This window comes from Fukomys damarensis, unplaced genomic scaffold, assembly GCF_012274545.1.
Source record: "Fukomys damarensis isolate Sample0158 unplaced genomic scaffold, DMR_v1.0_HiC HiC_scaffold_11, whole genome shotgun sequence".
NCBI lineage: Eukaryota > Metazoa > Chordata > Mammalia > Rodentia > Bathyergidae > Fukomys > Fukomys damarensis.
The window spans coordinates 17,029,724-17,051,911 of record NW_022900923.1 but is presented as its reverse complement, the minus strand read 5'-3'; the positions used below and the strand labels follow the sequence as shown (position 1 = coordinate 17,051,911).

Genomic DNA, 22,188 nt, shown 5'->3' with positions numbered 1-22,188 from the left:
TTTTTTTTTTTTTTTGTCACAGAGTTCAATGAAAATAAAGCATTAGGGAGAAAGTGTAAACCTGTGCAAGGTTTCTAGAATCTTTTTTTTTTTTGGTACTGGGCATTGAACCTGGGTCCTTGCTCTTATGAGGCAGGTGGCAGAACCACTGAGCTAAATCCCAGGCCTGGTTTCTAGAATCTTTTTTTTTTTGGTACCGGGGATCGAACTCGGGTCCTTGCGCTTGCAAGGCAAGCAGTGGAACCACTGAGCTAAATCCCTGGCCCTGGTTTCTAGAATCTTGATGGTGAGTTTTAGTAACTTACATTCCACTAATGTCAGAGCAGTACTGTTCAGTTAAATAGCCACATATGGCTATTTAAGTTTGAATCATTTAAAATTAAAATTTAAAGTTGAGTTTCTCAGTCACAGTAGCCACATCTCTAGTGTTCAATAGCTGAGTACATCTAATGGATACTGCCCTGGTCAGAGCAGATACAGAACATTTCCATGCCCACAGAAGGTGCTTGATGGAGATACTGTCGAGTTTATGTTTCAGTAAATAAATGGAAAGTAAATTCTCTGTTTCTTTTGCTAGAACACCATCCTCAATGCATGCCGTGTAAAAAATGAGTGGTTGGAAACTCACCCAGAAGCTTCCATTAATGAGCTTTTTGAGCAGAGACAAAACTTGGAAGATATCGTGACCCCTATCTTCACAAAAATGGCCACATCCCGTAAGTATTGGGTAGAAGGTAGTTTGATGTCAGAAAAAGTGAGGATTAGGTTCAGTGTTATTGAAGATACTCTGACTTTAACAGTCTTCCTTAAGTAGGCATCAACTTTGTTAAAAGCACTAACTCCCACTTCATTCTGAGGCATAACTAGTAACTAGATTCTTTTATAGGAAATGCCTAATACCAATCTTTTTTTTTTAATCAAATACTGCAGGACTGATTTAATCAGTATAAAATTGAAAGAGCTTTAGATCTGTAATAAAAATCCAAATTTGGGGAAGGGCAAACTTTAAAACAGCAGCGGAGTAGGGAAAGAAGGGTGGGGCAAGAAGAAAACAGGCACGCTGGAACTGGAGGCGGGTAACTGACCACTGTCAAACCAGCGTAAGTTTCTTGGTTTCTCATGGAAAACATTTTATACACCTAAATCCATTACTGTCCAGAAACGTCTGTTCCAATTTTTGTCTTGTCTTGGTACCTAATACCAATCTTGATATTACCATCACAGTCATTACATTTTCTATGATTACTTTGTCTTTGATTTTCACTGCTGATTCTCAACAGAGATTGTTCTCCTGGGAGAGAGGGAGGCAGAATTTGAAAAAGAATTTTCAGCATTATGACTCAGTATAGTCACAAAGTTATATAATTATCACCATTATCTAAATTTAGTTCATGTTACCACCCCCAAAAGAAACCCTGTATCTACTAAAAGACACTATATTCCTCTCTCCTCCAAGCCCTGGCAATGATCTACTTTTGTTTCCTATGAATTTGACTCTTCTGAGAATTTCAAAAATGGGACAATAAAATGTGCTGCCTTTTGTGGTTGGCTTCTGTCACTTAGTATAATGTGTTAAGGTTCCTCCATTGTAACTTGTATCAATCTTTCATTCCTCAGTAACATTCCATTGCACTGATACAAATCTTTTTTTTCCCCCCTTTGGTTTTTTGAGACAGGGTCTCACTATGTAGTTGAGACTGACCTGGAACTCACTATGTAGCCCAGGCTGGTCTCGAACTCACAGTGATCCTCCTGCCTCAGCCTCCCAAATGCTGGGATTACAGGCTTGCTCCACCACGCCCCGCTTGCATTGATACAAATTTAATCCACCTATTAGTCAGGGAACATTTGGATTTCCAATCTTTTGGCTACTGTAAATAATGCTGGTAAGAAATGTGCATACAAAATTTTGTGTGGCCACATATTTTCATTTTGTGGGGACTATGGTATCATTAAAAGCCTTTAGGGTAGAAGAGAAGAGGGATTAAGAAAGAGATAGTAATCTGGCTTTTCTCATATAATGGATTGGGGGAAAGGAGACTACAGGAAGTGAGATCAGTATGTTCCGGGAGTGAGATGATTAACCTGAATTATTGGTTAGATAATTCGAATCCCAGCGGCACCACTCCCATGGGCCTTGCTCAACCATCCTCTCTCCCTCCCTCTCTCCTCTGAAGAAAAATCGCCCTTCTTCCTAAGTCCCCTGTGTTACGACAACCCCTCTAAGTTCTTTCTTTGTGTTAAGATGTTAGGTCTTGATAACACCTCTAAAATGAGCCTTTATTTTACAATGAAGTGATGAAAACTTGAGTGGTTCAGCAATTTATTCAGTTACTCTGGTCTGTAGCCAAACGAGGAGCAATAATAGTGATTATTTGGGAAATGTGACCTCATGGCTCTCTCTCTCTCTCTCTCTCTCTATATATATATATATATATGGGGGAGAATATTTGAATGGATATACCAATAAAGCAAGATTCAACTAATGGCTGGTTTCAACTGGGATATACATATTCCATGCCCATTATTTTAAAAACTGGTTTCATTTTGTTTTTTTATCACAAGCTAATTAAATGTAATAAAAAAAAATCTCTTTTCTTTCAGGTCAAGCAAAACTATCAAATCTGTTATAAACTAAGCCATAGCCAGAAGAGAAGTCAAGATTATACCTTCTGCTGAACATATATTTTGTAAAAGGCCACATATTCCTCTAATATCAGTAAAGGCAAACTTATTCATTTTAATTGAAGTCAAGAAAATCGACATGAAATTATATAAAATGTTCAAGATTCATTCACCCTTGCTTGGTTTTACCTGGTTCGGAGTACTTCGGCACAGACTCTGGTCTTGTCTCTCCCGAGAATCGCAGCCCCGTGTGAGTTTCAAGGACTCCCTCAGGAAAGCACTTGGGTATAAATTTCTCGCAAAAGACCAGAGTCTTTAAAAACCTCTTAGTCTCACAATTTTCTGTGTAATTGAGACAAACATTTCCATTCAAATGGAGAATTCCATTTAAAAAGACATATTGGTTATTTCCAAAGGGGGAAAATTTGTTTTTATTCTCTCAAAAAGAAATCTTACGAATGACATTCTGGAGTGAGGAATTATTAAGAATTGTTTAGATCAGGGTCCTCTGGTTAAAACTGTTACTTTTTAATGTTCAAATTAAAATCCACCAGTAAGTTGAATATAGTCTCTGAGTAAAACCCATATTTATCTTTAACCTCTTTCTATCTTTAAGCAAATAGACACAAAACTGTATAATTTTATATATAGAAGTTTTCCCCTATTCTGTAGGTTTGGCATTATAGATATTGTAACTGGACTCCGTGACATTTCTCTCCTGCTTTGTATTCTATTTCCTAGGATTTTAAACATCATATTTAGTTTTCTACTGGTGATTTGGAAAGTCCTTCCCCCCCACCTCCAGTTTATTTAATTAAGCCCCGGAACCTTCTATTACTTTTTGGCTTTCTGGGAAAGTTTTATAGGAAAGAAAATATTTAAAAGATATTCTCTGTTCTTATGACTTCCTACTGTTTGTGTTGCTCTGCAAGCTAATTTTTCATTTTAGGGAAGAGGAAAAATAAATGACTAATTGAGTAATACTTGTCACTTAACATTTTCTCAACCATGGTTTTGAGATAACCATTTTAAATATTTCCCAAAGTTTTAAGTTTTGAGATTTTTTAATGTACAAGCAATTCAGTTTCAATTTCCTTAAGCAGATGAACAGGGCAATAACTTTTACCCTTCTCTTTGATAGGCCTTCTGGGTGCTTTTGGAGACATACAAAGAAAGATATCTTTGCTCCATTTTCTTGATACAGGACATTTCTAAAAGTCCAATGTCATTCAGCACTGCAATAATTTATGAAGAGGCCAGGCACCATTTTTGTTATTTCTATTCTTCTTTCTGCATTTTCTGAGCCTGATCTTGAATACAATATTACTTTCCAGGTGAGCATTCCTGGTGAGTAGGAAAGGAACCCTGGACTTTGCTTCTGAGATTCCCAAGTAAGACTGCCGCATTTCTAGAGATCTGCTATAATAAGCCTCTCTCTCCTTTTCATACTTATATTTCAATATTTATCCTCAAACTCTTTGTAGCTCTTGATATATTTGCTAATGTTCTGTGGGCTAACGTCCCTACAGTGGCACCTTTATGCCAATCGTGAGAGCTCTGCTTTCTCACAGTCTGCTTTTCTAATTCCTTTACCAGCTTCTCTTCCTCGTCTTGTCCCCAGCTGTGGGAACCCCTCAAAATTCAGCCCTGATCCCCCCGTGAAACAATGCTTAAGTCTCCCCTTCCCTACCCCCATTACAAAGAACTAATCCTTTCTCCTTTGGGGCACTCTTAGTGCCAATAGCTGGTTAATCATTCATGTTTGTCTCTGCATGTGAATTATGAACCTTTTGATGATAGCAACTTTGTTATACCTGAAGAGTCAGTAAGATAGTAAATTAGTAAATAATAGTTACATAAATTCACTTTTAGCTCTACCTTTCTTCATAGAAACCACTACTTCTTCATTCATTCATAGAGCCTGTTCGCCTTTATAAAAATGACCCCCAAACTTAGGCTAGTGCCCCATTTCAATTCCTACTCTCCCGACAGGCACACATCCCACACTATGGCTCTATGTCTGTTTTCTGACTTTCTATTTCCTAAGCCTTCATCTTGAATGTCATATTATTTTTAAAGCCTGTGAACCTGGTGATTACCAATGGATTCCTGGATCTTATTTCAAAGATTCTGATAATACGAGGATCTGACATTTACTTACATCTATAGATCTATAACTTTTTGAGAGATACAGTATTTGCTGTTGTTACCTGTTGTACAAAATTAATAGATACATAGGACGGTTAAAATTCTCTTATGCTCTGAGTCTGAGTGTTACTTGGGTAGCTGCATGGCTTTTCGTAAACTTTCACAGAGTAATTACTATTCAGAGGACATACTAGTATTTAAAAAATGCTTCCACAGTAGTTGAGAAGTAGTCAATCAAAGGCTAAATTTAGTGCTGTAATAACCTTTAGAAAATGGTTCTTTAGAGTTTTGGGTTTCATTGATCAGAAAAATATAAAAAATAAAGGGAGAAGATTGATATAACCTTTTAAGGAAACAACTAGTACCTATTATCATTTAATAAAAGACATTTTAACATCCCCCAAAATGTAGGGAAAATAGGATCTCAATGTAAGACCTTACGTTTAACATGGAAAAATTAAGCTTTATTATAGAACTTTGATTTTACTCAATTTGTCATATGCTATGGAACTTTTGTCATGAATCAGCACTGACCTATAGTCCAGCCTTTGAAAGCTACCACCCTAGACTAAGCAAAGCAGGGAGATTGCTGTTTGGGTTAGCATAATGCCCATCTTGTAAAAGACTGACAATTATCCCAGTGTTCATGCTGACGTGTGGTGGATTATATATTCCAAGATGGCCCCATCGACCACCTCAGGTGTGCTTTTTACAATGTGAACACAACCTTCTTCATGTAGAGAGATGTGTCTCTGTTCTCTCCTCTTGAATCTGTGAGGCCTGTACTATTGTGAAAGTGGTTCTGTGTGATGTTCCAAGGCTAAGATTATAAAAGGTGATGTGGCTTCTGCCTGCTTCTACTAAGATGTTGCTCTTAGAAACCAGCTATCAGAGAGATCCACATGGAAAGAACCTGAAGCCACAGCCTTGGCTGGGCTCAGCCAGCTGTCATCCTCCATGTGCCAGGCGTATGACTGAGTCATCTTGGAAGCGGATCTGCAGCCGGGTTACCCAGCTGATGCTGTCTAGAGTGGACAAACTGCCGAGCACTGCCAGAATTGCAGACTTGGGAGCTAAATAAATGATTGTTTTTGTTTTAAGCTACTAAGTTTTGTGTTTATTGGCTACACAGCAATGTATAACATACACATTTTAGGAGTGTGAAATGAGTGTAACAAAACCTAAAATAGGTGGCACAAGCTTTGGGACTGGATGGAGGCTACGTGAGGTAGGCCTAGAGGGAGGTGTGAGTCAGCCTGTAGGCCTCAAGTGGAGTATTCACAGCCTCTCGGAGGCTGCCCGTGGGCCACAACTATTTAGGTAATGGACTCAATGATCCTGCTGAGAATTTCCAGTCAGCATTCCAGTGTGACTTGGTTTCTTCTAAGACGTGAAAAAAGGACTGGGGATTTAGCTCAGTGGTGCCACCGCCTGTCTCACAAGCACAAGGCCCCGAGTTCCATCCTTGGAACCAAAAAAGAAAAAAAAAAGTGAAGAAAGAGATGAGCTGACAAAAGAAACATTTCAACTTTCATATAAACTGCAAAAGTAACATAGAGGAGCCAGTATTTGATTTGAAAACAAAACTATTTCTCATTCCCAACCTTTCTAGATGGAAAAAAGTTTTTGAACTAAGAAATAACTTCTGGAAAAAGATAAAGCCTGGGAAGGAATTCTAGAGTTATTTGTTAGGATCTTAGAAATATCTAAGATGATGCCTCATAGAAATGTTAAGATTTTAGGTGGGCTTTCTCCATGCAATTGAGAAGATTGGCTATAGGTGCATAGGAAACCATGATCACAGCTAACCCTCAACGGAGAGAGAACAGCGCTCTCTCTCAGTAACTGTGTGTCTCAGCCCAAGGAATCATGTGATTGGTCTTGTCTGAGTCCATTCCCAATCCGGAGCCAATCATAGTGCTAGGGGCCTGGGAAACTACATACCCGTCTATGATGTGTGTCTGTAAGTCACAGTCACATCGTCTGTTATCACTGTTATCAGAGGACCGGGTAGAGAGGAAGCCCACGGGATAGCCTCAGCCCTTAGCTCTCCAAAGCTATCAAGTCTGCTGGCTTTACAAAAAATGATGAAATATAAATTATGGCTTTTTAAAAGGAGCTCTAGGGAAAGTTTGTGGCAAAGAGAAATTTTCTTGTCTATGTATTTTGGTTATGTCCTAGCTCTAGGTTTCAGGACTATATGTAAGCCAGGGCTGACTACATTTTTATCCAAGTTTTCTTGAAGCATGAGGATTTGGTGAAATCTGGATTTTGAAACTTAAATTGAAATCACAGGAGACTTACCCATAGAGTTTAGATGAAAAGAACCTGAGGGGACAGTGGGACAGGAATGACAGAACCAGAAGGGCCTTAGTTAAATGATCTGAGAAAGTGCAAACAGTGCCTGAGAGAAATCAAGATTACTACCGGTGTATATCAAGTGAGGATGAAAATGCGGGAAAGCACAGTGAAATATGGTCATCAGATGGGTTAAGAAAAGGCAGAATGGGAAAGGGTAAGGAATGGGCCTCTCAGGACAGAACCTATGAATAAGACTTTCTTTTAATACAGTCTCTGTCATGTGATAGGAATGGGTCCAGTGGCTTCACAGAACCACACAATTCTGTACAAGAAAACGTGGCAGAGTGTATTTTTAGGGCCAGTGGGTTGATGCCAAAGTGCTGGTTAGAGTCAGGTTCAGACACAGAGCTGTCAGCTGAAATTCTATCTAGGAATTGGGACTCTTACTGATCAAAGTTTTTCTAATACCTAAATAATAGAAAAGATTGATAAAAGGTTTAGTAATCTTCCTGCTGTGACCTTCTCCTTGGGGAAAAGGATACATAGCAACCTTGATTCATGAAGCATAAGAACAACAGAGTAGATGTTCCTAGTCACAAAATAGCTCATCCTTGAAAGTAACCTACACGTTGATTAATATTCATTAAAAATTCATACTATATACATTTCTAGTAATTAGATTCTAGGCGAAAAGTTTTGAGTTAGGCATCACAGAATTGGGGGATGCTTGCTTGCACGCTTGCTGTCCTCCTGCTGGGGAAATTGCACCCAGAGCCTTTGCACTGAGCTACACTTTGTCCCTTTTATATATTTTCCATTTTGAACAGGATCTTGCCAAGTCAATAAGTTGTCCACACTGGGCTTACACTTGTTATCCTTTTGCTTCTGCCTCTCAGAGTGTTGAAATTACAAGTGTGTGCCACCATGCAGCAGGTCAATGTATTTGCCCTCCCTCAGAGAATAGGTGGCAGTATTTATTTCTTAAAATTGAGGACCCAAACCAATGAAAATTGGAAAGGAGTGAAGAGGGAATGAGAAATGTTGAAAGGTAGAAAAAATTGACTGACTGAAAATGAGAGAAGAGAAAAGGCAGTGTTTAAGAGAGCTGGGGCTGAACTGGATACAGTTGTCTTTAAAAATTATATATATATATATAAATATATGTATAATATTTATATATATTTTTTGCCTGCATAGTTGATGTCTTTGACCATTTCAGCTATTATATCGTCAAGCGAAATCAGTTAAAACAGTTGTCGTACATTTAAGAACATTTAAGCTTGAACATTTAAGAAAGGCAGGCTTCACGGTAAGTAAATAACAGCTTCTTCCGGATTGGTGGTGGAGATAATGGAGTAGCCAATCAGAGCAGATCCAGGCTGTCAAGAAGCCAACGGAAGTAGGCTTGAAAACTGCTTTGCCCCTTGTATCAGTTGGCAGCGCTGTCCTTGGCAAACAGATGCAGAGCTGAGCTTAGTTCTGAGATTTTGAGATCCTTCACCTTGATTTCAACACAGAAGAAGCTTGGGTTTGGAAGAACCATCTCTGTCGTTTAGAGAACTTGATTTAAAGGTCGTTAATATGTGGGGTTAGAAGAATTTGAAGATGCCGAGGACTTGAAGGGCTACTTGAGGGACAGGTGAAGGGTTTGAAGATGTAATATTTTGAGTGTATTTTTAGCCCACTCCAGGCTTCATAGCAAAATCATTGTACCCTGTAGACCAAACAGTTTCAGTGCTGGACCACGATGAACTTTAATAGTATTGCTGCTACTTTAAGAACTTGCAGGAGTTCCGAGGTTAAGAAGGAAAAATAAAACAGCCCAAGTCTTTCTCAGGACCACTACATACATTTGTATAGTTTTTGTCCACACCAGGGCACCAGCTAAGAAGGGCACTGGGGTTGGAATCCAGCCTACAATTCACGTGCCAAGGACTGTGCATGCTTTCACGCTTTGCTACTCTGAGGAAGGGGGACTTTTTCTAATTCAGTCAGAGGCACCAGTGACCGAACTTCAACCTTAGCCTTATTTTTTGTTTTTAGATTATTCTCACCCATCCTCACTTCCCACGCTTAACTGTTGTGACCCGATTTTTTGACCTTGCTTCCCATTTTTCAGTTTTGTTTTGGAGGAGGCTGAGACAAACTGGGGTTGGAGTAGTAAAGTGGGATTCTAGGAAGATTTATTTGGACCCATAAAGAAGGAGGAGTATAACATATAACGTTGCTCCTCTTCTCTCAGAGTTCAGCTCCTCAGATATTTATCAAGAGCCTATCATGCTGCACACTATGTGCACAGCCTTGAAAGTCAATATTTAGCCTTGGCCTTTGAGAAACTCACTGTTCAGTGGGGGACATAGTATTACCATAGCGTGAAATTAGTCAGTACGATAATCCATATACCCTCTGTCCTATTTAATAGGTAGCAGTACGAGGAAGCAACATCAACACTGCTGTTGTAAGAGGTAGAACAAGAGGTATTAACATGTGCCTTACAAGAAGAAGAGACATGCTCAGATCTGTGTGGTTTAATCTTTTTTGTTTTGTTTTTTGGTACTGGGGATCGAACTCAGATCCTTGTGCTTGCAAGGCAGGCAGAGGAACCACTGAGCTAAATCCCTGGCCCTGTGTGGTTTAATCTTAAGTAGGAGTATGGTTTGATTGGGTCTTGGCCTCATATTTCTTCTCTTTTTGCATATTATAACAGGTTAGTCTGAATTGGTGAAAGTGTCAGTGATAATAGATGTGAGTCCTTCGAGTGATAGAAAAACCAGCAAAACATGAATAGTTCCTTTTGGTCACAAGGAGACAGTTCCAAACCTGATTTACTTTGTGGGAATATACCTGATTACCTTGTAACAAAGCAACATTTCCCACTGCTCATATGTTTCATTGGTGTTTTGGGAGGTAGGTGGTTGTTTTTAAAATTTGTCCTCTGCCCTTTGAGTAGAAAGTGGTCACAACTACATCAAGAGAAGAGGCCAATGAAATTTCAAGATGAAGTGACTGCTGTCAGTATAACCTCATTCAATTTTAAATAGTATTTATTTTTGTCCCTACTTGCTGAGCAAGGCAAGGCGGTAGGCACTGGAAGACTGGCAAACAAATATCTATGATAAGAGGTGTTTCTTGTGTGGTGAAGGCAATTTTCTTTATGGTTAGAGTCAAAAGAATATCTGACTTTCAGAAAAATTATAAAACATGTATTGTTTTAGCTGTAGAACAAAATATTTATTGATATAAGGTGAAATGTGTTGATATTAGGCTGGGCTTTTTAATTATCTCAACATTGGCTCCGTAGGAAGACACCTACAGTGATCCTAATGTGTCACTGGGTGGGCAGGTGGGAAGGTGCTGAAGCCTCAGTGTTTTTAAAATTCACCCGTGAGAGATGCCCTTTTACATGTGGCTCATACTTAACAGTGTTTGTAACAATCATTGACTCTTCATTTCTAATAATGTGACACTCAGACAGTACAGTCTACTGATTCGATAGTTTTGAGGTAATGTTAATTTTCTGATTCTGAACATTTTGTAATTAAAGAATTATTTGTTTTTAGAAAAGAAAACACTAAGAAATATTTAGAGGGAAAAGAAAAAATAATGTGACACTCAGAATGTTCAAAATTAAATAGAGGGTGAATATTAAATTGTTTTAAAACTATAAAGTATAATTTTTCTTTCAATAGGGTTTATATTTTAATTGACACATAATATTTGTACATATTTATGGGGCACAGTATAATCTGACACAAGTATATAATGGGCAATGATAAAATCTAGGTATTCTCATTTTGAAACTATGAGTTATGTTTAAACATACATTCTCTTTTTTAAAGGTATTTTGAAGGTGCTTTTAAAGAATCATGACTTCATTGTCTTGACAACTCTTTCTCTATTAGGATTTATTTTAGGACAACTGGCTTACTATTTTGTTGAGGTACTGTATATATAATAAATTAGATAATACATTAAAAGATACATACCCCAAACAGGTCCACTTCCATCTCATCTCCAAATGTGTGAATGGTTTTAATGTGAACAGATATTAAAGTAATTTAACCTGCCATTAAATATTTTTTAGTCCACGTTTACAGTACATGATGATTATGTTCATTGTGGTACGTGTACAGAACACATCTCAATTCCTTTTTTCCCCTTTCCCTCCATCCTCGATTTTTCACCAGCATTATATTTATTTATTTGTCTCATATGTCCTTATAAAGCTACTCATCAGACATACAAATTAGCAGGCATGGTAACAGGCCAAAAAACATATGAAACACATAAGACAGTTATACTAAAACAAGGTACACTTTCAAATACATTGCCCATGTTAAATCACAATAACTTTCTTTATTTCGTATAGTACTTTTAACTTTATTTGTATATTGAGTTTCTCATATAAGAAAAAGCCATGCAGTATGGGAGCTCCTGTGTCTGATTACTAAGGTGAACCCATTTTCCTACAGATAACTTGTTTATCCTTCTTTACGGGAGTGTAGTAGTCCATTGTGTATAAATACCATATTTTCTTTATCCATTCATCTGTTGATGGACATGCAGGTTGCTTCCAAGATTTATCAGTTATGAGTTGTGCTGCTATAAATACGGGTATGCATACATAACTGTGGCGCGATGTTTTTAACTCATGAGAAGATAAATAGAAGGGGATTAGCTGGGTCAAATGGAACTTCTAGTTTGAATTTTGTGAGGAATCTCCATGCTGATTTCCATAGTGGTTTGTGCCAATATGTACTCCCACCAGCAGTGAAGAAGGATTCCTATATCCTTGCAGCCTTGAAAGCATTTGTTACTGTTTGATTTCTTGAAGATAACCATATTTTCTGGAGTGAGAAAGAATTTGTGTTGTTTTTCTTTGTTGCAGATATTTTTTCTCATTCTGTAGGTTATCTTTGCACTCTTTCGGTGGTTTCCTTTGCAGTGAAGCTTTTTAATTTGATGTGATTCCATTTGTTGATTCTTGGTATTCTCTCTTGTGTAAACAAAGTTCTGCTCAGAGAGTCTTTGCCTACACTTATGTTTTTATATTTTGTCTTCCAGCAGATGAGGTGTTTCTGTTTTAATATTTAGATCTTGGACCAATTTTGATTTTAGTTTAGTACATGGAGATATAGGTCTAGGTTCAATCTTCAGCATGTAAATAGCCAGCTTTCCCAACACCATTTGTTAAAAAGGCTGCCTTTCCTCCAGCGAAAGGCCCCACTGTCAAAGATAAGGCAGCTGAGCATGCCTAAAGTTGTTTTACCATCTTCTTGTTGTCCATTGTCTGTTTATTTATTTATTTTTTGGCCAACATCATTCTGTTTCTATCACTGTGGCTTTGTAGTATAATTTGAAGTCTGGGATTGTAATGTCCTGCCTTGCCCTTGTTGCCCAGAATTGCTTTTGATATTCTAAGTCTGTTTTGATTCCATATGAATTTTGGGATTGCTTTCTGTAGTTCTGTGAGGAATGCTATGGGTTTTTTGATTGGGATTGTGTAAATTGGTATAAGCTTTGGGAGTATGACCATTTTGACTATATTGGTTCTCCCTATCCAGGAACAGGGGATATCCTTCCATTTTGACATCCTGTTTGATCTCCTTTTACAGACTACTACAACATTCACTGTAGATATCTCTCACTTCTTTGGTTAGGTTAATTCCTAAGTAATTCATTTTTTTATGCTATTGTGGTAAGCATTGTTTCCCTAATTTCCCTCTTGGTGAGTTGTCATTGGTGTACGGGAACACTATTGATTTTGGAGTGTTGACTTTATATCCTCTTATGCTACTGAATTCGGTTATTCATTCTAGGAGTTTTTTGGTAGAGTTTTTGGAGTCTTTTATGTAGAGGATCATGCCATCTGAAAATGATAACTTCTCCCTTGTCTGCTCCCATCCCTTTTATTTTTTTTCTCATCTAATTGCTCTGGCTAATATCTTGAGAAGTCTATTGAACAGGAGTGTGATAACAGACATCCTTGTCTTGTTCCTGATTTTAGAAGGAAAGCTTTCAGCTTCTCTTCATTTAGTATGATGTTGACTGTTGGCTTATCATAGATGGCTTTTATGAGATTGAGATAAAGACCTTCTGCACCTATTTTCTTCAGGGTTTTAATCATGAATGGGCGTTGGATTTTGTCAAATGCTTATTCTGTGTCTATTGAGATGATCATGTGATTTTTGTCCTTGTTTCTCTTTATGTGGTGTATCACATTTATTGACTTGGATATGTTGAATCATTCCTGAATCTTTGGAACGAACACTACCTGGTCACGATGTTTGATCTTTTTGATGATTTGCTGTACTATGTTTGCCAGTATCTTATTGAGGATTTTTACATGTATGTCCATTAAAGAGATCAGCCTGTGGTTCTCTTCTTTGGTTGGGTGCTTTTCTGACTTTTGAATTAGGGTGACACTTGCTTCCAGGCATGACTTTGGGAGTATTGAATTGCTTCCTATTTCATTAGATCTTCTCTAAAGTTCTTGTAGAATTCAGGAGTGAAGCTACTGGGACCTTGGCTTTTCTTAGTTGGTAGTTTTTTTTGTTTGTTTGTTTTTTTGCTTTTGGGACCAGGGATCAAACTCGGGACCTTGTGCTTGCAAGGCATGCACAGCACCACTGAGCTAAATTCCTGGCCCCGTTGGTAGTTGTTTTAAAAAATAATTTCTTTAATTTCATTGACTGATATTCAATTATTCAAAATTTTTATATCTTCTTGATTCAGCTTTGGTATTATAGATGTATTTAGGAATAAATCCTTTTCTTCTGAATTTTTCATTTTATTTTATTTTTTGGTTTTTTGAGACAGGGTCTCACTATGTAGTTGACACTGACCTGGAACTCACTATGTAGCCCACACTGGTCTTGAACTCACAGTGATCCTCCTGCCTCAGCCTCCCAAGTGCTGGGATTACAGGCATCCACCACACACCTGGCTTGGATTTTTCATTTTATTAGAGTACAGGTTCTTAAAGTAATTTGGCAGAATCTGTTTTGATTTTGCCATTTTCATTTCTAATAACATGGATTTAGGTCTTTTCTTTCCTTATTTTGGTAAAATTGATTATAGACTTGTCTGTTTTGTTTCTTAGTAGGATCAAGACATCTTTAGGAAATAACTACTTTTCAGAGATATCTTCTAGATGTGGCTGGCTTTTGGGTCTGTCCCAGGATCCTGCATCTGCATTTTATTAGGGATGAAAGGCTGCAGTCTGTTTGGCCTAGCACGTAGTTCTTTGGCACTGGACCTTAACATTATTTATGGAATCCAGATAATCTGGTATTGGCATACAAGGAAGATCAATTGATTATGACGACTATGTCACTTTGGCTAAAGTAGTATGATCAGTAATAACAATATCATCACAGACTGGAAAATGACACTGTGATAAGTATTAATTTGTTGCTTTTAACCATAGACACAAGACTTATATGACAAAATCTAAGGCAATCAGAAACTTACATACAGTGAATATCCACTCAATGCCCTGAGGACAAACTGCAGGCACCTGCAGGTAATAGGATTAGGGTGCAATTCTGCGACTTCCAAACCCAGAGCAGTTCAGGCTGAGCTTGGCCTCTGGATATAAGGGTGGGGCCTGTGCTCTTAAATTTAAACTCCTCAGGGTGTCTCTTGCCAGCCTGAACATGGCTCCCTGACCACAGCTGTCTCTGTTCCTCATCCAGTCACTGTGGGAAGGTAACGCTGGGAACCCTGAAGTGAAGCTATCCAGTGACTGCTCTGAGTCCCGGATTCAAACAGTCCACCTATCCCTGGAATGATGTCTGATCAAACAGTCTCTTTAGAGGCTATGAGAGGTGCTTGGATTGGATCACTTGCCCGCTGTTGGGATGCACAGCATCATTGAGTTCTTTCCACTGTTGTGTTTTTCCCTGAAGCCCTCTGGAGCCTTCTGCTTTCACTTTGTCTTTATAGATTTGGTCTTTTTTTCTTGGGAGCCATGAGCTGGAAGCCAGGGAAAAAAGTACAGACTGCCTCTTCCATTTTCTGTGTTGTGTTCTGTCTTTTCAATTTCACTTTAGATTTTAATTTCCCTGTCAGATACTTCCTGATTACCAGGCATCTATTTCCCCCCCTTTTTTTCCTCCCCAAGTTGTTTTCCAGTGTCTGGATTCTGAATCTTAGGGCTGATTGTGGCTCACCACTCCACCATTTTCCTGGAAGTCCCCCTAAAAATTTTTGCAAGTGAACACACACACACACACAAACACACACACAATATAAAGGAGATATACATGAGGAAATCTTTTTTTTTTTTTTAGGTTTTTTTGTGGTTTTTTTCGTTTGTTTTGCTTTTGGTACTGGGGATTGAACTCGGTTCAGTGGAAAGGCAGGCCACTGAACTGCTGAGCTAAATCCCCAGCCCAAGGAAATCTTAAAGCAGTAATTTGGAAGTGAGGAAAATTCATTTGTATTTTTGGGTCCTTTGAACCTTGCTTTGGTTTATTTTCTCAGTAGATACACGGGCTTCTTCCCTTCTGTGATCTATTACAAAAGGCAATAGTTCTTTTTTTTAATTCCATAAAGTTTATTGGTACATTTTAGGTATACATAATGATCACCTTCATCATCGGAAATTTGTACCTGCACATGATATAGCTAGGGTCTTTTCTTTTTCCCCGTTTACCTCCCTTCCCTTCCACCCTTCCACCCTTCCCTATTTACAAAATATTTGTTTCTGTTTTTCTCCTCCTTGTATTTTTTCCTTTCCTCCATCCATTGTTAGTGTCCCTTCCCCTTGGACCATTTCTTCCTATTTTGCATTATGTATTATACATTTTGGTCCTCATTTACTCTTGCAGTTCCTCACACCAGAGAAACTATTCGGTGTTTACACTTGTGTGTCTTATTTATTTCACTTAAGAATATGGCCTCAAAGTGCATCCATTTAGCTAGAAGAGCCTCTATTTTAGCATTGTTTATGGCTGCGTAGTACTCCATTTTATAAAGAAACCACATCTTCTTTATCCAAGGCAGTAGTTATTTTTGTGCTGAAACAGTTACTCTTCTCTGTCAGATTAAGTGTAAAACATGCATCATGTAATACTGACACAGAAAAAATTATTCATTTATTAACTTGTGATTTCAAATGCATAGCAATGTGATCAATTAACAATTTATATCACTCCTACATCCCCATATTGCAGATTGAACCCATGGCCCACTAAACAATTGCTCTATAATTGAGTCACATCCCTACCCTCCATTGCTTTATTTTATTTTTTAATGGAGGAATTGCCTGTACGTATCTAGGGTTGTACAATGTTAGTCTTCTGAAATACCACTTTTTCTAATAGCTGTCATCTTTTTCCAGGCTGTCTTTTCAGTGTTTTGTATTTATTAATTATTCATTAACTTTTGAGTTCATTAATTCATTCATTCTCAAGGGAACTCAATGGAAATAGTACTCCATCTATTTGTTGAGACACCACTGTGACTAGACACTGAGTAAAAAATCATCCCCATTTTGCAAATGAACAAACTGAAGCCCAGAAATGACATCAATAAATGTCGAACCTAGATTCTGATTCCCGTACATGACTTCATCTCCACTGTACCTGTAAATTTGCCTCTGTTTTCACTTAGCTTGATTTTTTTGCTCTCTTAGTTAAAAAAATGCTTCCCATCACTAATCATCAGGGAAGTAGTACTCTATTTCCTTTTATGGATGAGGACACCTAGGGTCAGAGAGTTTAGTAATGAAGGTAAAACTATTTCCAAACGAACTTTTCAGGAGCGAATATTTGCAACAATTGTATCATAGCTGTGTTTCAATCACTCTATGTATGATCCTCCTGATTTATGTCTTATGTAACAAACTATATTATCTAAGTATTGTTTTTCTTCAATGACTGATTTTTCAGTCTTAAGTAAAATTCTGTGATACCACAAATACCTACAAGATTATTTTCCCTGCTTAAAGCAAATTAAAATAAACATCTAGCAGTCAAATAAAAATATTTATTTGTGAATCACCGAAAATTATCTCAGGTTTCATCAGTGGTAGGAATACCATTTATGAAAATACTAATTACATGCCACAAATAATGTTTATGTAGCCAAAAACTGCACAATTTGCTGGTGAATAGAATTATGTAACCATCCACTTGAAGAGTTAGCCCAAGAAATCTACCACAGTACTTCTGAGATTGACCACATAGATAATCTCTCATTAGCTACAAGTGAGAATATTCTAAAATTTATATTGATTGACACAGCATTGACCTAATATCTATTATTTCAAAATGGCAGTAAATTAATTTCTTGTTGACCTTTGTTGTTCTAGGTGCATGAAATTATTTACCCTCTTCTAAGAACGCCAAGTTTTTCACTTTATTGTTATTTTATACCTTTAATTACATTTATGGTTTCATTGCAATTGGACTTTTATATACTCAAGAATGTGTTTTGGCAGGTAAGAACACATTTTAAAACAAATTGCTTGCTTATTTAAGTTGATAGAAAATATGGCTTTATATAAAAGATTAATCATTCATAAATCTCACATTTTTAGTTGTTTTATGCTCTTGATTTTGAAGAATCATTAATTAAAGACAGTTGGAGAGAAGGGGAAGGAACTAGTATTTGTTGAGACACCACTGTGCCTAGACACTGAGTAAAAATCATCCCCATTTTGCAAATGAACAAACTGAAGCCCAGAAATGACAACACCGATAAATGTTGAAACTAGATTCTGGTTCCCGTACGTGACTTCATCTCCACTGTACCTGTACATTTGCCTCTGTTTTCTCTTAGCTTGATATTTTTGCTGGACTCATGCATTCTCAGAAAACATTTTATTTGCTTTGGTTTTGTTCTGTTTTCCTAACATCTACAGTTAATTTTCATTGATTTCTTAGCTTTTGGGGGGTATTTTGTGTATTTAAGGTTTAAAAATTTTTTTGACTTTTAGTGACTTTTATTATCATTATAAATTTTATTAGCCTATAACCCATTAATTATTTAGAAGTTGTTTAAAATTTTTCAAATATAATAATAGTTTATTATTTCTGTCATCATTTTGTGATCAGGGAATGTATGTATAAATCTTGTGATTTATTGAGGATTACTTCACTGCCTGGTACTTGTTAAATTTTCCTAAAAGTTCTAGTTTTTCTTTACAAAAATGAATATTCTCTAATTGTTAAGTGCAGAGGTCTAAATTTGTTCAGAGTATTGTTTGGTTAATTATGAAATTCAGTCTTTCAAGTCTTTGCCAATATTGTGTTTCAACTCAGATCTAACAAGCTTCCACTATGCCTGTGGATTTATTAATTTTTTTCTTGCAATATCTGTCAGAATTTACTTTATATAAATACAAGTTGTTACTAAGCACATATAAACATTATTTTCACTGTTAATTTTTCTTGTTATTCAATTAATCTTGTATCTGAAATAATGTTCTATTTTTTCCTCAAGTCAATTTTACTTGGTATTATTATAGTTACAGCAGGATTATTTTGGTTAAGTTGGCCAACAACAATTATTTCATTCTATTATTTTCAAGATTTTATTGTTCTTATGTTTGGATATCTTTTTGAATAGTATACATTTATTTGTATTTTTATTTTATGCAACTTGAAAATTTCTGTTTTTTACAAAAAATGCTTAATGCATTGGTGTGATTAAAAATAGACCTAGAAGTTATCATCCTGAATAACTGTATAAGATATATAACTAAGAAAGTCCTAGCCAGAGTACTTAGGCAAAAGAAAGAAATGAAGGATATCAGAGGTAGTCAAATTATCCCTGTTTGTGGACAACGTACTCTTATATGCAGATATATCTAAAGTGTCTACCAAAAACTGTTAGAACTGATTAATTCAGAAAAGTTACAGGGTAAAATATCAACATAGAAAAATCACTTGAATTTCTATACTCCAACAATGAACTATCTGGAAAAAAGAAAGAAAGCAATCCCTTTGCAATAGCTACAAAATAAACAAAGCACAAAAATCCCCTGGGATTAAATTTAGCCAAGGAGGTAAAAAAAAAAATCTCTAAGTGAAAACTATAAAACATTGACTGAAGACACATAAAAAGGAAGGATATCCCATATTCATGAATTGAGAGTTAGTATTATTAATATGATCATACTACTCAAAGTGAGACAGATTGAATGCAATCTTTATCAAAATTTGAAATGCATTCTTTAAAGAAATATAAAAGAATCCAAAAATTGTATGGTAGCCCAAAAGAACCTGAATAGCCAAAATGTTGTAGGGTGGGGAGAGCTGGAAGTATTGACTTCAAAACATACTTCAAAGCTAACCAAAACAGCATAGTACTGGCATCACAATAGACACAGAGACAAACAGAAGAAGAAAACCCAGGAACAAATCCACATATTTACCACTAATAATTTTCTGACAAAGGCACTGCAAATATTCAGTGGAGAAAGGACTGTTCTCTTCATTACCATGGTGGTAGATAGATTGGATATTCATGTACAGAAGAATAAAATTAGATACTCAATACTTTCCATTTAAAAAACCCTCAAAACAGTCAAAGATTTAAATGTAAGACCTGACACTATGGAACTACTGAAATAAATCTCAAGAGAAATGATTCAGAACACTGGTATGTACCAAGATAAGACCTCAAAAGCATAAACATCACAAGCAAAACTAGACAAATGGAGTTAAATGAAGACCTATGGAATCATATCAAATGAAAAACTTTTGCACAGCAATGAAAACAATCAATAAAGCAAAGAGTCAACCTGCAAAATGGGATAAAATATTTGTAAGCTATTCTATTCACTGAACAAGGGGTAACTATCCAGACTATAGAACTCAATTAAATACCCAAACCCCCAAATCATACAATTAAAAATGGCCAAATAATCTGATGTGCAAATTTCCAATAAGAATATGAAAAAATGCTCCACATCACTAACATCAGGGAAATGTGAACAAAACCACAGTGAGATACCCTTTCACCACAGTTAGAATGGTTATCTTGATCAAAAGGACAAAATTAACAAATGCTGGTGAGACTGTGGAGCAGGCAGAAATCTTCTAAATTGCTGGTGGGAATGTGTATTGGTGGACAGCCACAGTGGAAAAAAATGTGGAGATTCCTGAAAAAACTAAAAATAGAATATTTTCCAGCAGTATCCAAAACAAACAAACAAACAAAGAAACACAAGAACAAAATAAATCAGTCTGCCAAAGAGGAGTCTGCATTCACTAAGGTCTGGATGGAATGTACACAATGTGGATGATATTAAAGCAATAAAAAAATGAAATCTTGTCACTTGCAGCAACCTGGATGGATCTGGAGGAAATTACATTAAGCGAATTAAGCTAGGCACTGAAAGATGAATATTATTTGTTCATATTTATTTGTGGAAGTTTAAAAAAGTTGATTGCATAAAAGTAGAGAATAGAATAGTGGTTACCAGAGGTTGGGAGAAAAAAACTGGAAGAGGGATTAGAGAAATGTCAGTTGACAAGTGAAGAAATACAGCTAGCTAGGAGGATTCCATTCTAGCACTATCGTTAAAAATAATTTATTATACACAGTTTTCAAAATAACTGGAAGAGAGGATTTTGTGTTTCCAACGCAAAGAAACAGTAAACATTTGAGATGATGGATACACTAATTACCCTAATTTGATTGTTATACCCCATATATGTTGTGCCCCCTCCACGAATTATTATACGTAATATTGTTATGTGTCAGTTAAAATATAATTAAGGTACGGTTCTTAAGACACAAGTAAATGCAGTTATGCTCTCATTGGATGTTAAATCTGAACTATGTTATGAATTGGTTTGCAGGTCTTGTTGACCGGACTGATTAGCATTTTTGCTGAACTTGTCATAATTGTATATGTGGTAATAAGATTCAACGAAAGTTCATGGGATTTGCAGTGCTGCATATTCTTCAGCATCGCCCTTATCATTATAGACCCTCTTCATTCTGGGAACTCACTAGAAACGATTGGTATGTCCCATTTATTTCTTTTCCTTCCCTTGAAGATAAAAGGATATATTCATTTCTTTTCATTATGAGACGCTTGCATGAATTGTGAATCCAGCAGTGTAAAACTTAGTGTTTTCTTCCTTAAGGATAGAGCACCGACTGACTTGAAGGAGCCAGAGTGGATAAGACAGTCACTAAAGATCTGACACAAATAATATTAATTATATCTCAAAGGAAGCTTTCAGGTGTGAAATGTTAAATAGTTTTTAGAAGGCAACAAACATTGGCATTCTTACTCTATGCCACTGAATTCAAAGCCACAAGACTTTGGTGAGTTTGTTTGCCAACAGAGGCTTCCAATACATTGGATCCTTGACTTAGAAATTAATTGGTTCTCCAGGGCTGGTTGTAAGTCAATACAGCTGAGATCTGGATGTTTACCTGGGTACAAACTATAGATAACAAGAGGCAGAAGAATCTTGCATTAACCTTATAAACCCAAGTTGTTCATATGTCAGGTGGGTCGTAACTTGAGGATCCACTGTAAGTCTTTATCTCTTATTAAAACTCTCCATTTTGGAGGATTTAAGGATGTGCAACTCATGGAGATTATTTGAAAGAACAGGGCTAAGGATATAGTCTGGCATTCAAATGTATTCATTAAATAAGAGATTATTCTTGACATGGTTTGAGGTTTTACAGTATTACCCATTTACTTGGTAAGGTAAAATGTGATTTCGCTCTAAAATGTCACCCTATTGTTGTTTTGTCAACATAGCAGTAAAAATATTAAATAGTTGGATTCTATGTTTTCTGTATTTGACTCAAAGTATCTTTTCCCAGCCAACTTGAAAGTATTAGTTGTTGGGCTGGGGATTTAGCTCAGTGGTTCCAGTGCCTGCCTCGCAAGCACAAGGGGCCAAGTTTGATCCTTGGCACAAAAAATAAGATAAAATGAAATATTGGTTATGTTTGAGCAAAGATGTTACCTTATGATTGAAATGAGAAACAGTCCATCTTTTCAGCAAGTGATATTTCTCTTTTTACATTAGCTTCATGTACAGTTGGAAAACATAAGAGGCATTTAGATGCTTCTAGTGATGATGTTTTAAATCATTGCAAGGTAGTTTTGTTTCTCAGAGTCAGCTCCTG

General features: G+C 36.6%; 2 protein-coding genes across 5 annotated transcripts in view; both read left to right on the top strand.

The window, feature by feature from the left end:
- The window catches only part of Ankrd45 (ankyrin repeat domain 45), a 42,798-nt gene extending 36,933 nt beyond the window's left edge, over positions 1–5,865 (top strand). For all 4 annotated transcript variants that reach the window (XM_010635602.3, XM_033762098.1, XM_033762097.1 and 1 more), the window contains 2 exons: positions 578–716; positions 2,605–5,865. In XM_010635602.3, coding sequence (XP_010633904.2) covers positions 578–716; positions 2,605–2,633 — 168 coding nt within the window. In that variant the 3' untranslated portion in view covers positions 2,634–5,865. The remainder of the gene's footprint in view (positions 1–577; positions 717–2,604) is intronic.
- A 2,619-nt stretch (positions 5,866–8,484) lies between these two features.
- Slc9c2 (solute carrier family 9 member C2 (putative)) overlaps positions 8,485–22,188 on the top strand; it is an 88,773-nt gene continuing 75,069 nt past the window's right edge. The window contains exons 1-5 of the mRNA XM_010635605.1: positions 8,485–8,713; positions 9,782–9,981; positions 10,914–11,014; positions 17,393–17,521; positions 20,892–21,057. Of these exons, the coding sequence (XP_010633907.1) occupies positions 9,855–9,981; positions 10,914–11,014; positions 17,393–17,521; positions 20,892–21,057 (523 nt within the window). The 5' untranslated portion in view covers positions 8,485–8,713; positions 9,782–9,854. The remainder of the gene's footprint in view (positions 8,714–9,781; positions 9,982–10,913; positions 11,015–17,392; positions 17,522–20,891; positions 21,058–22,188) is intronic.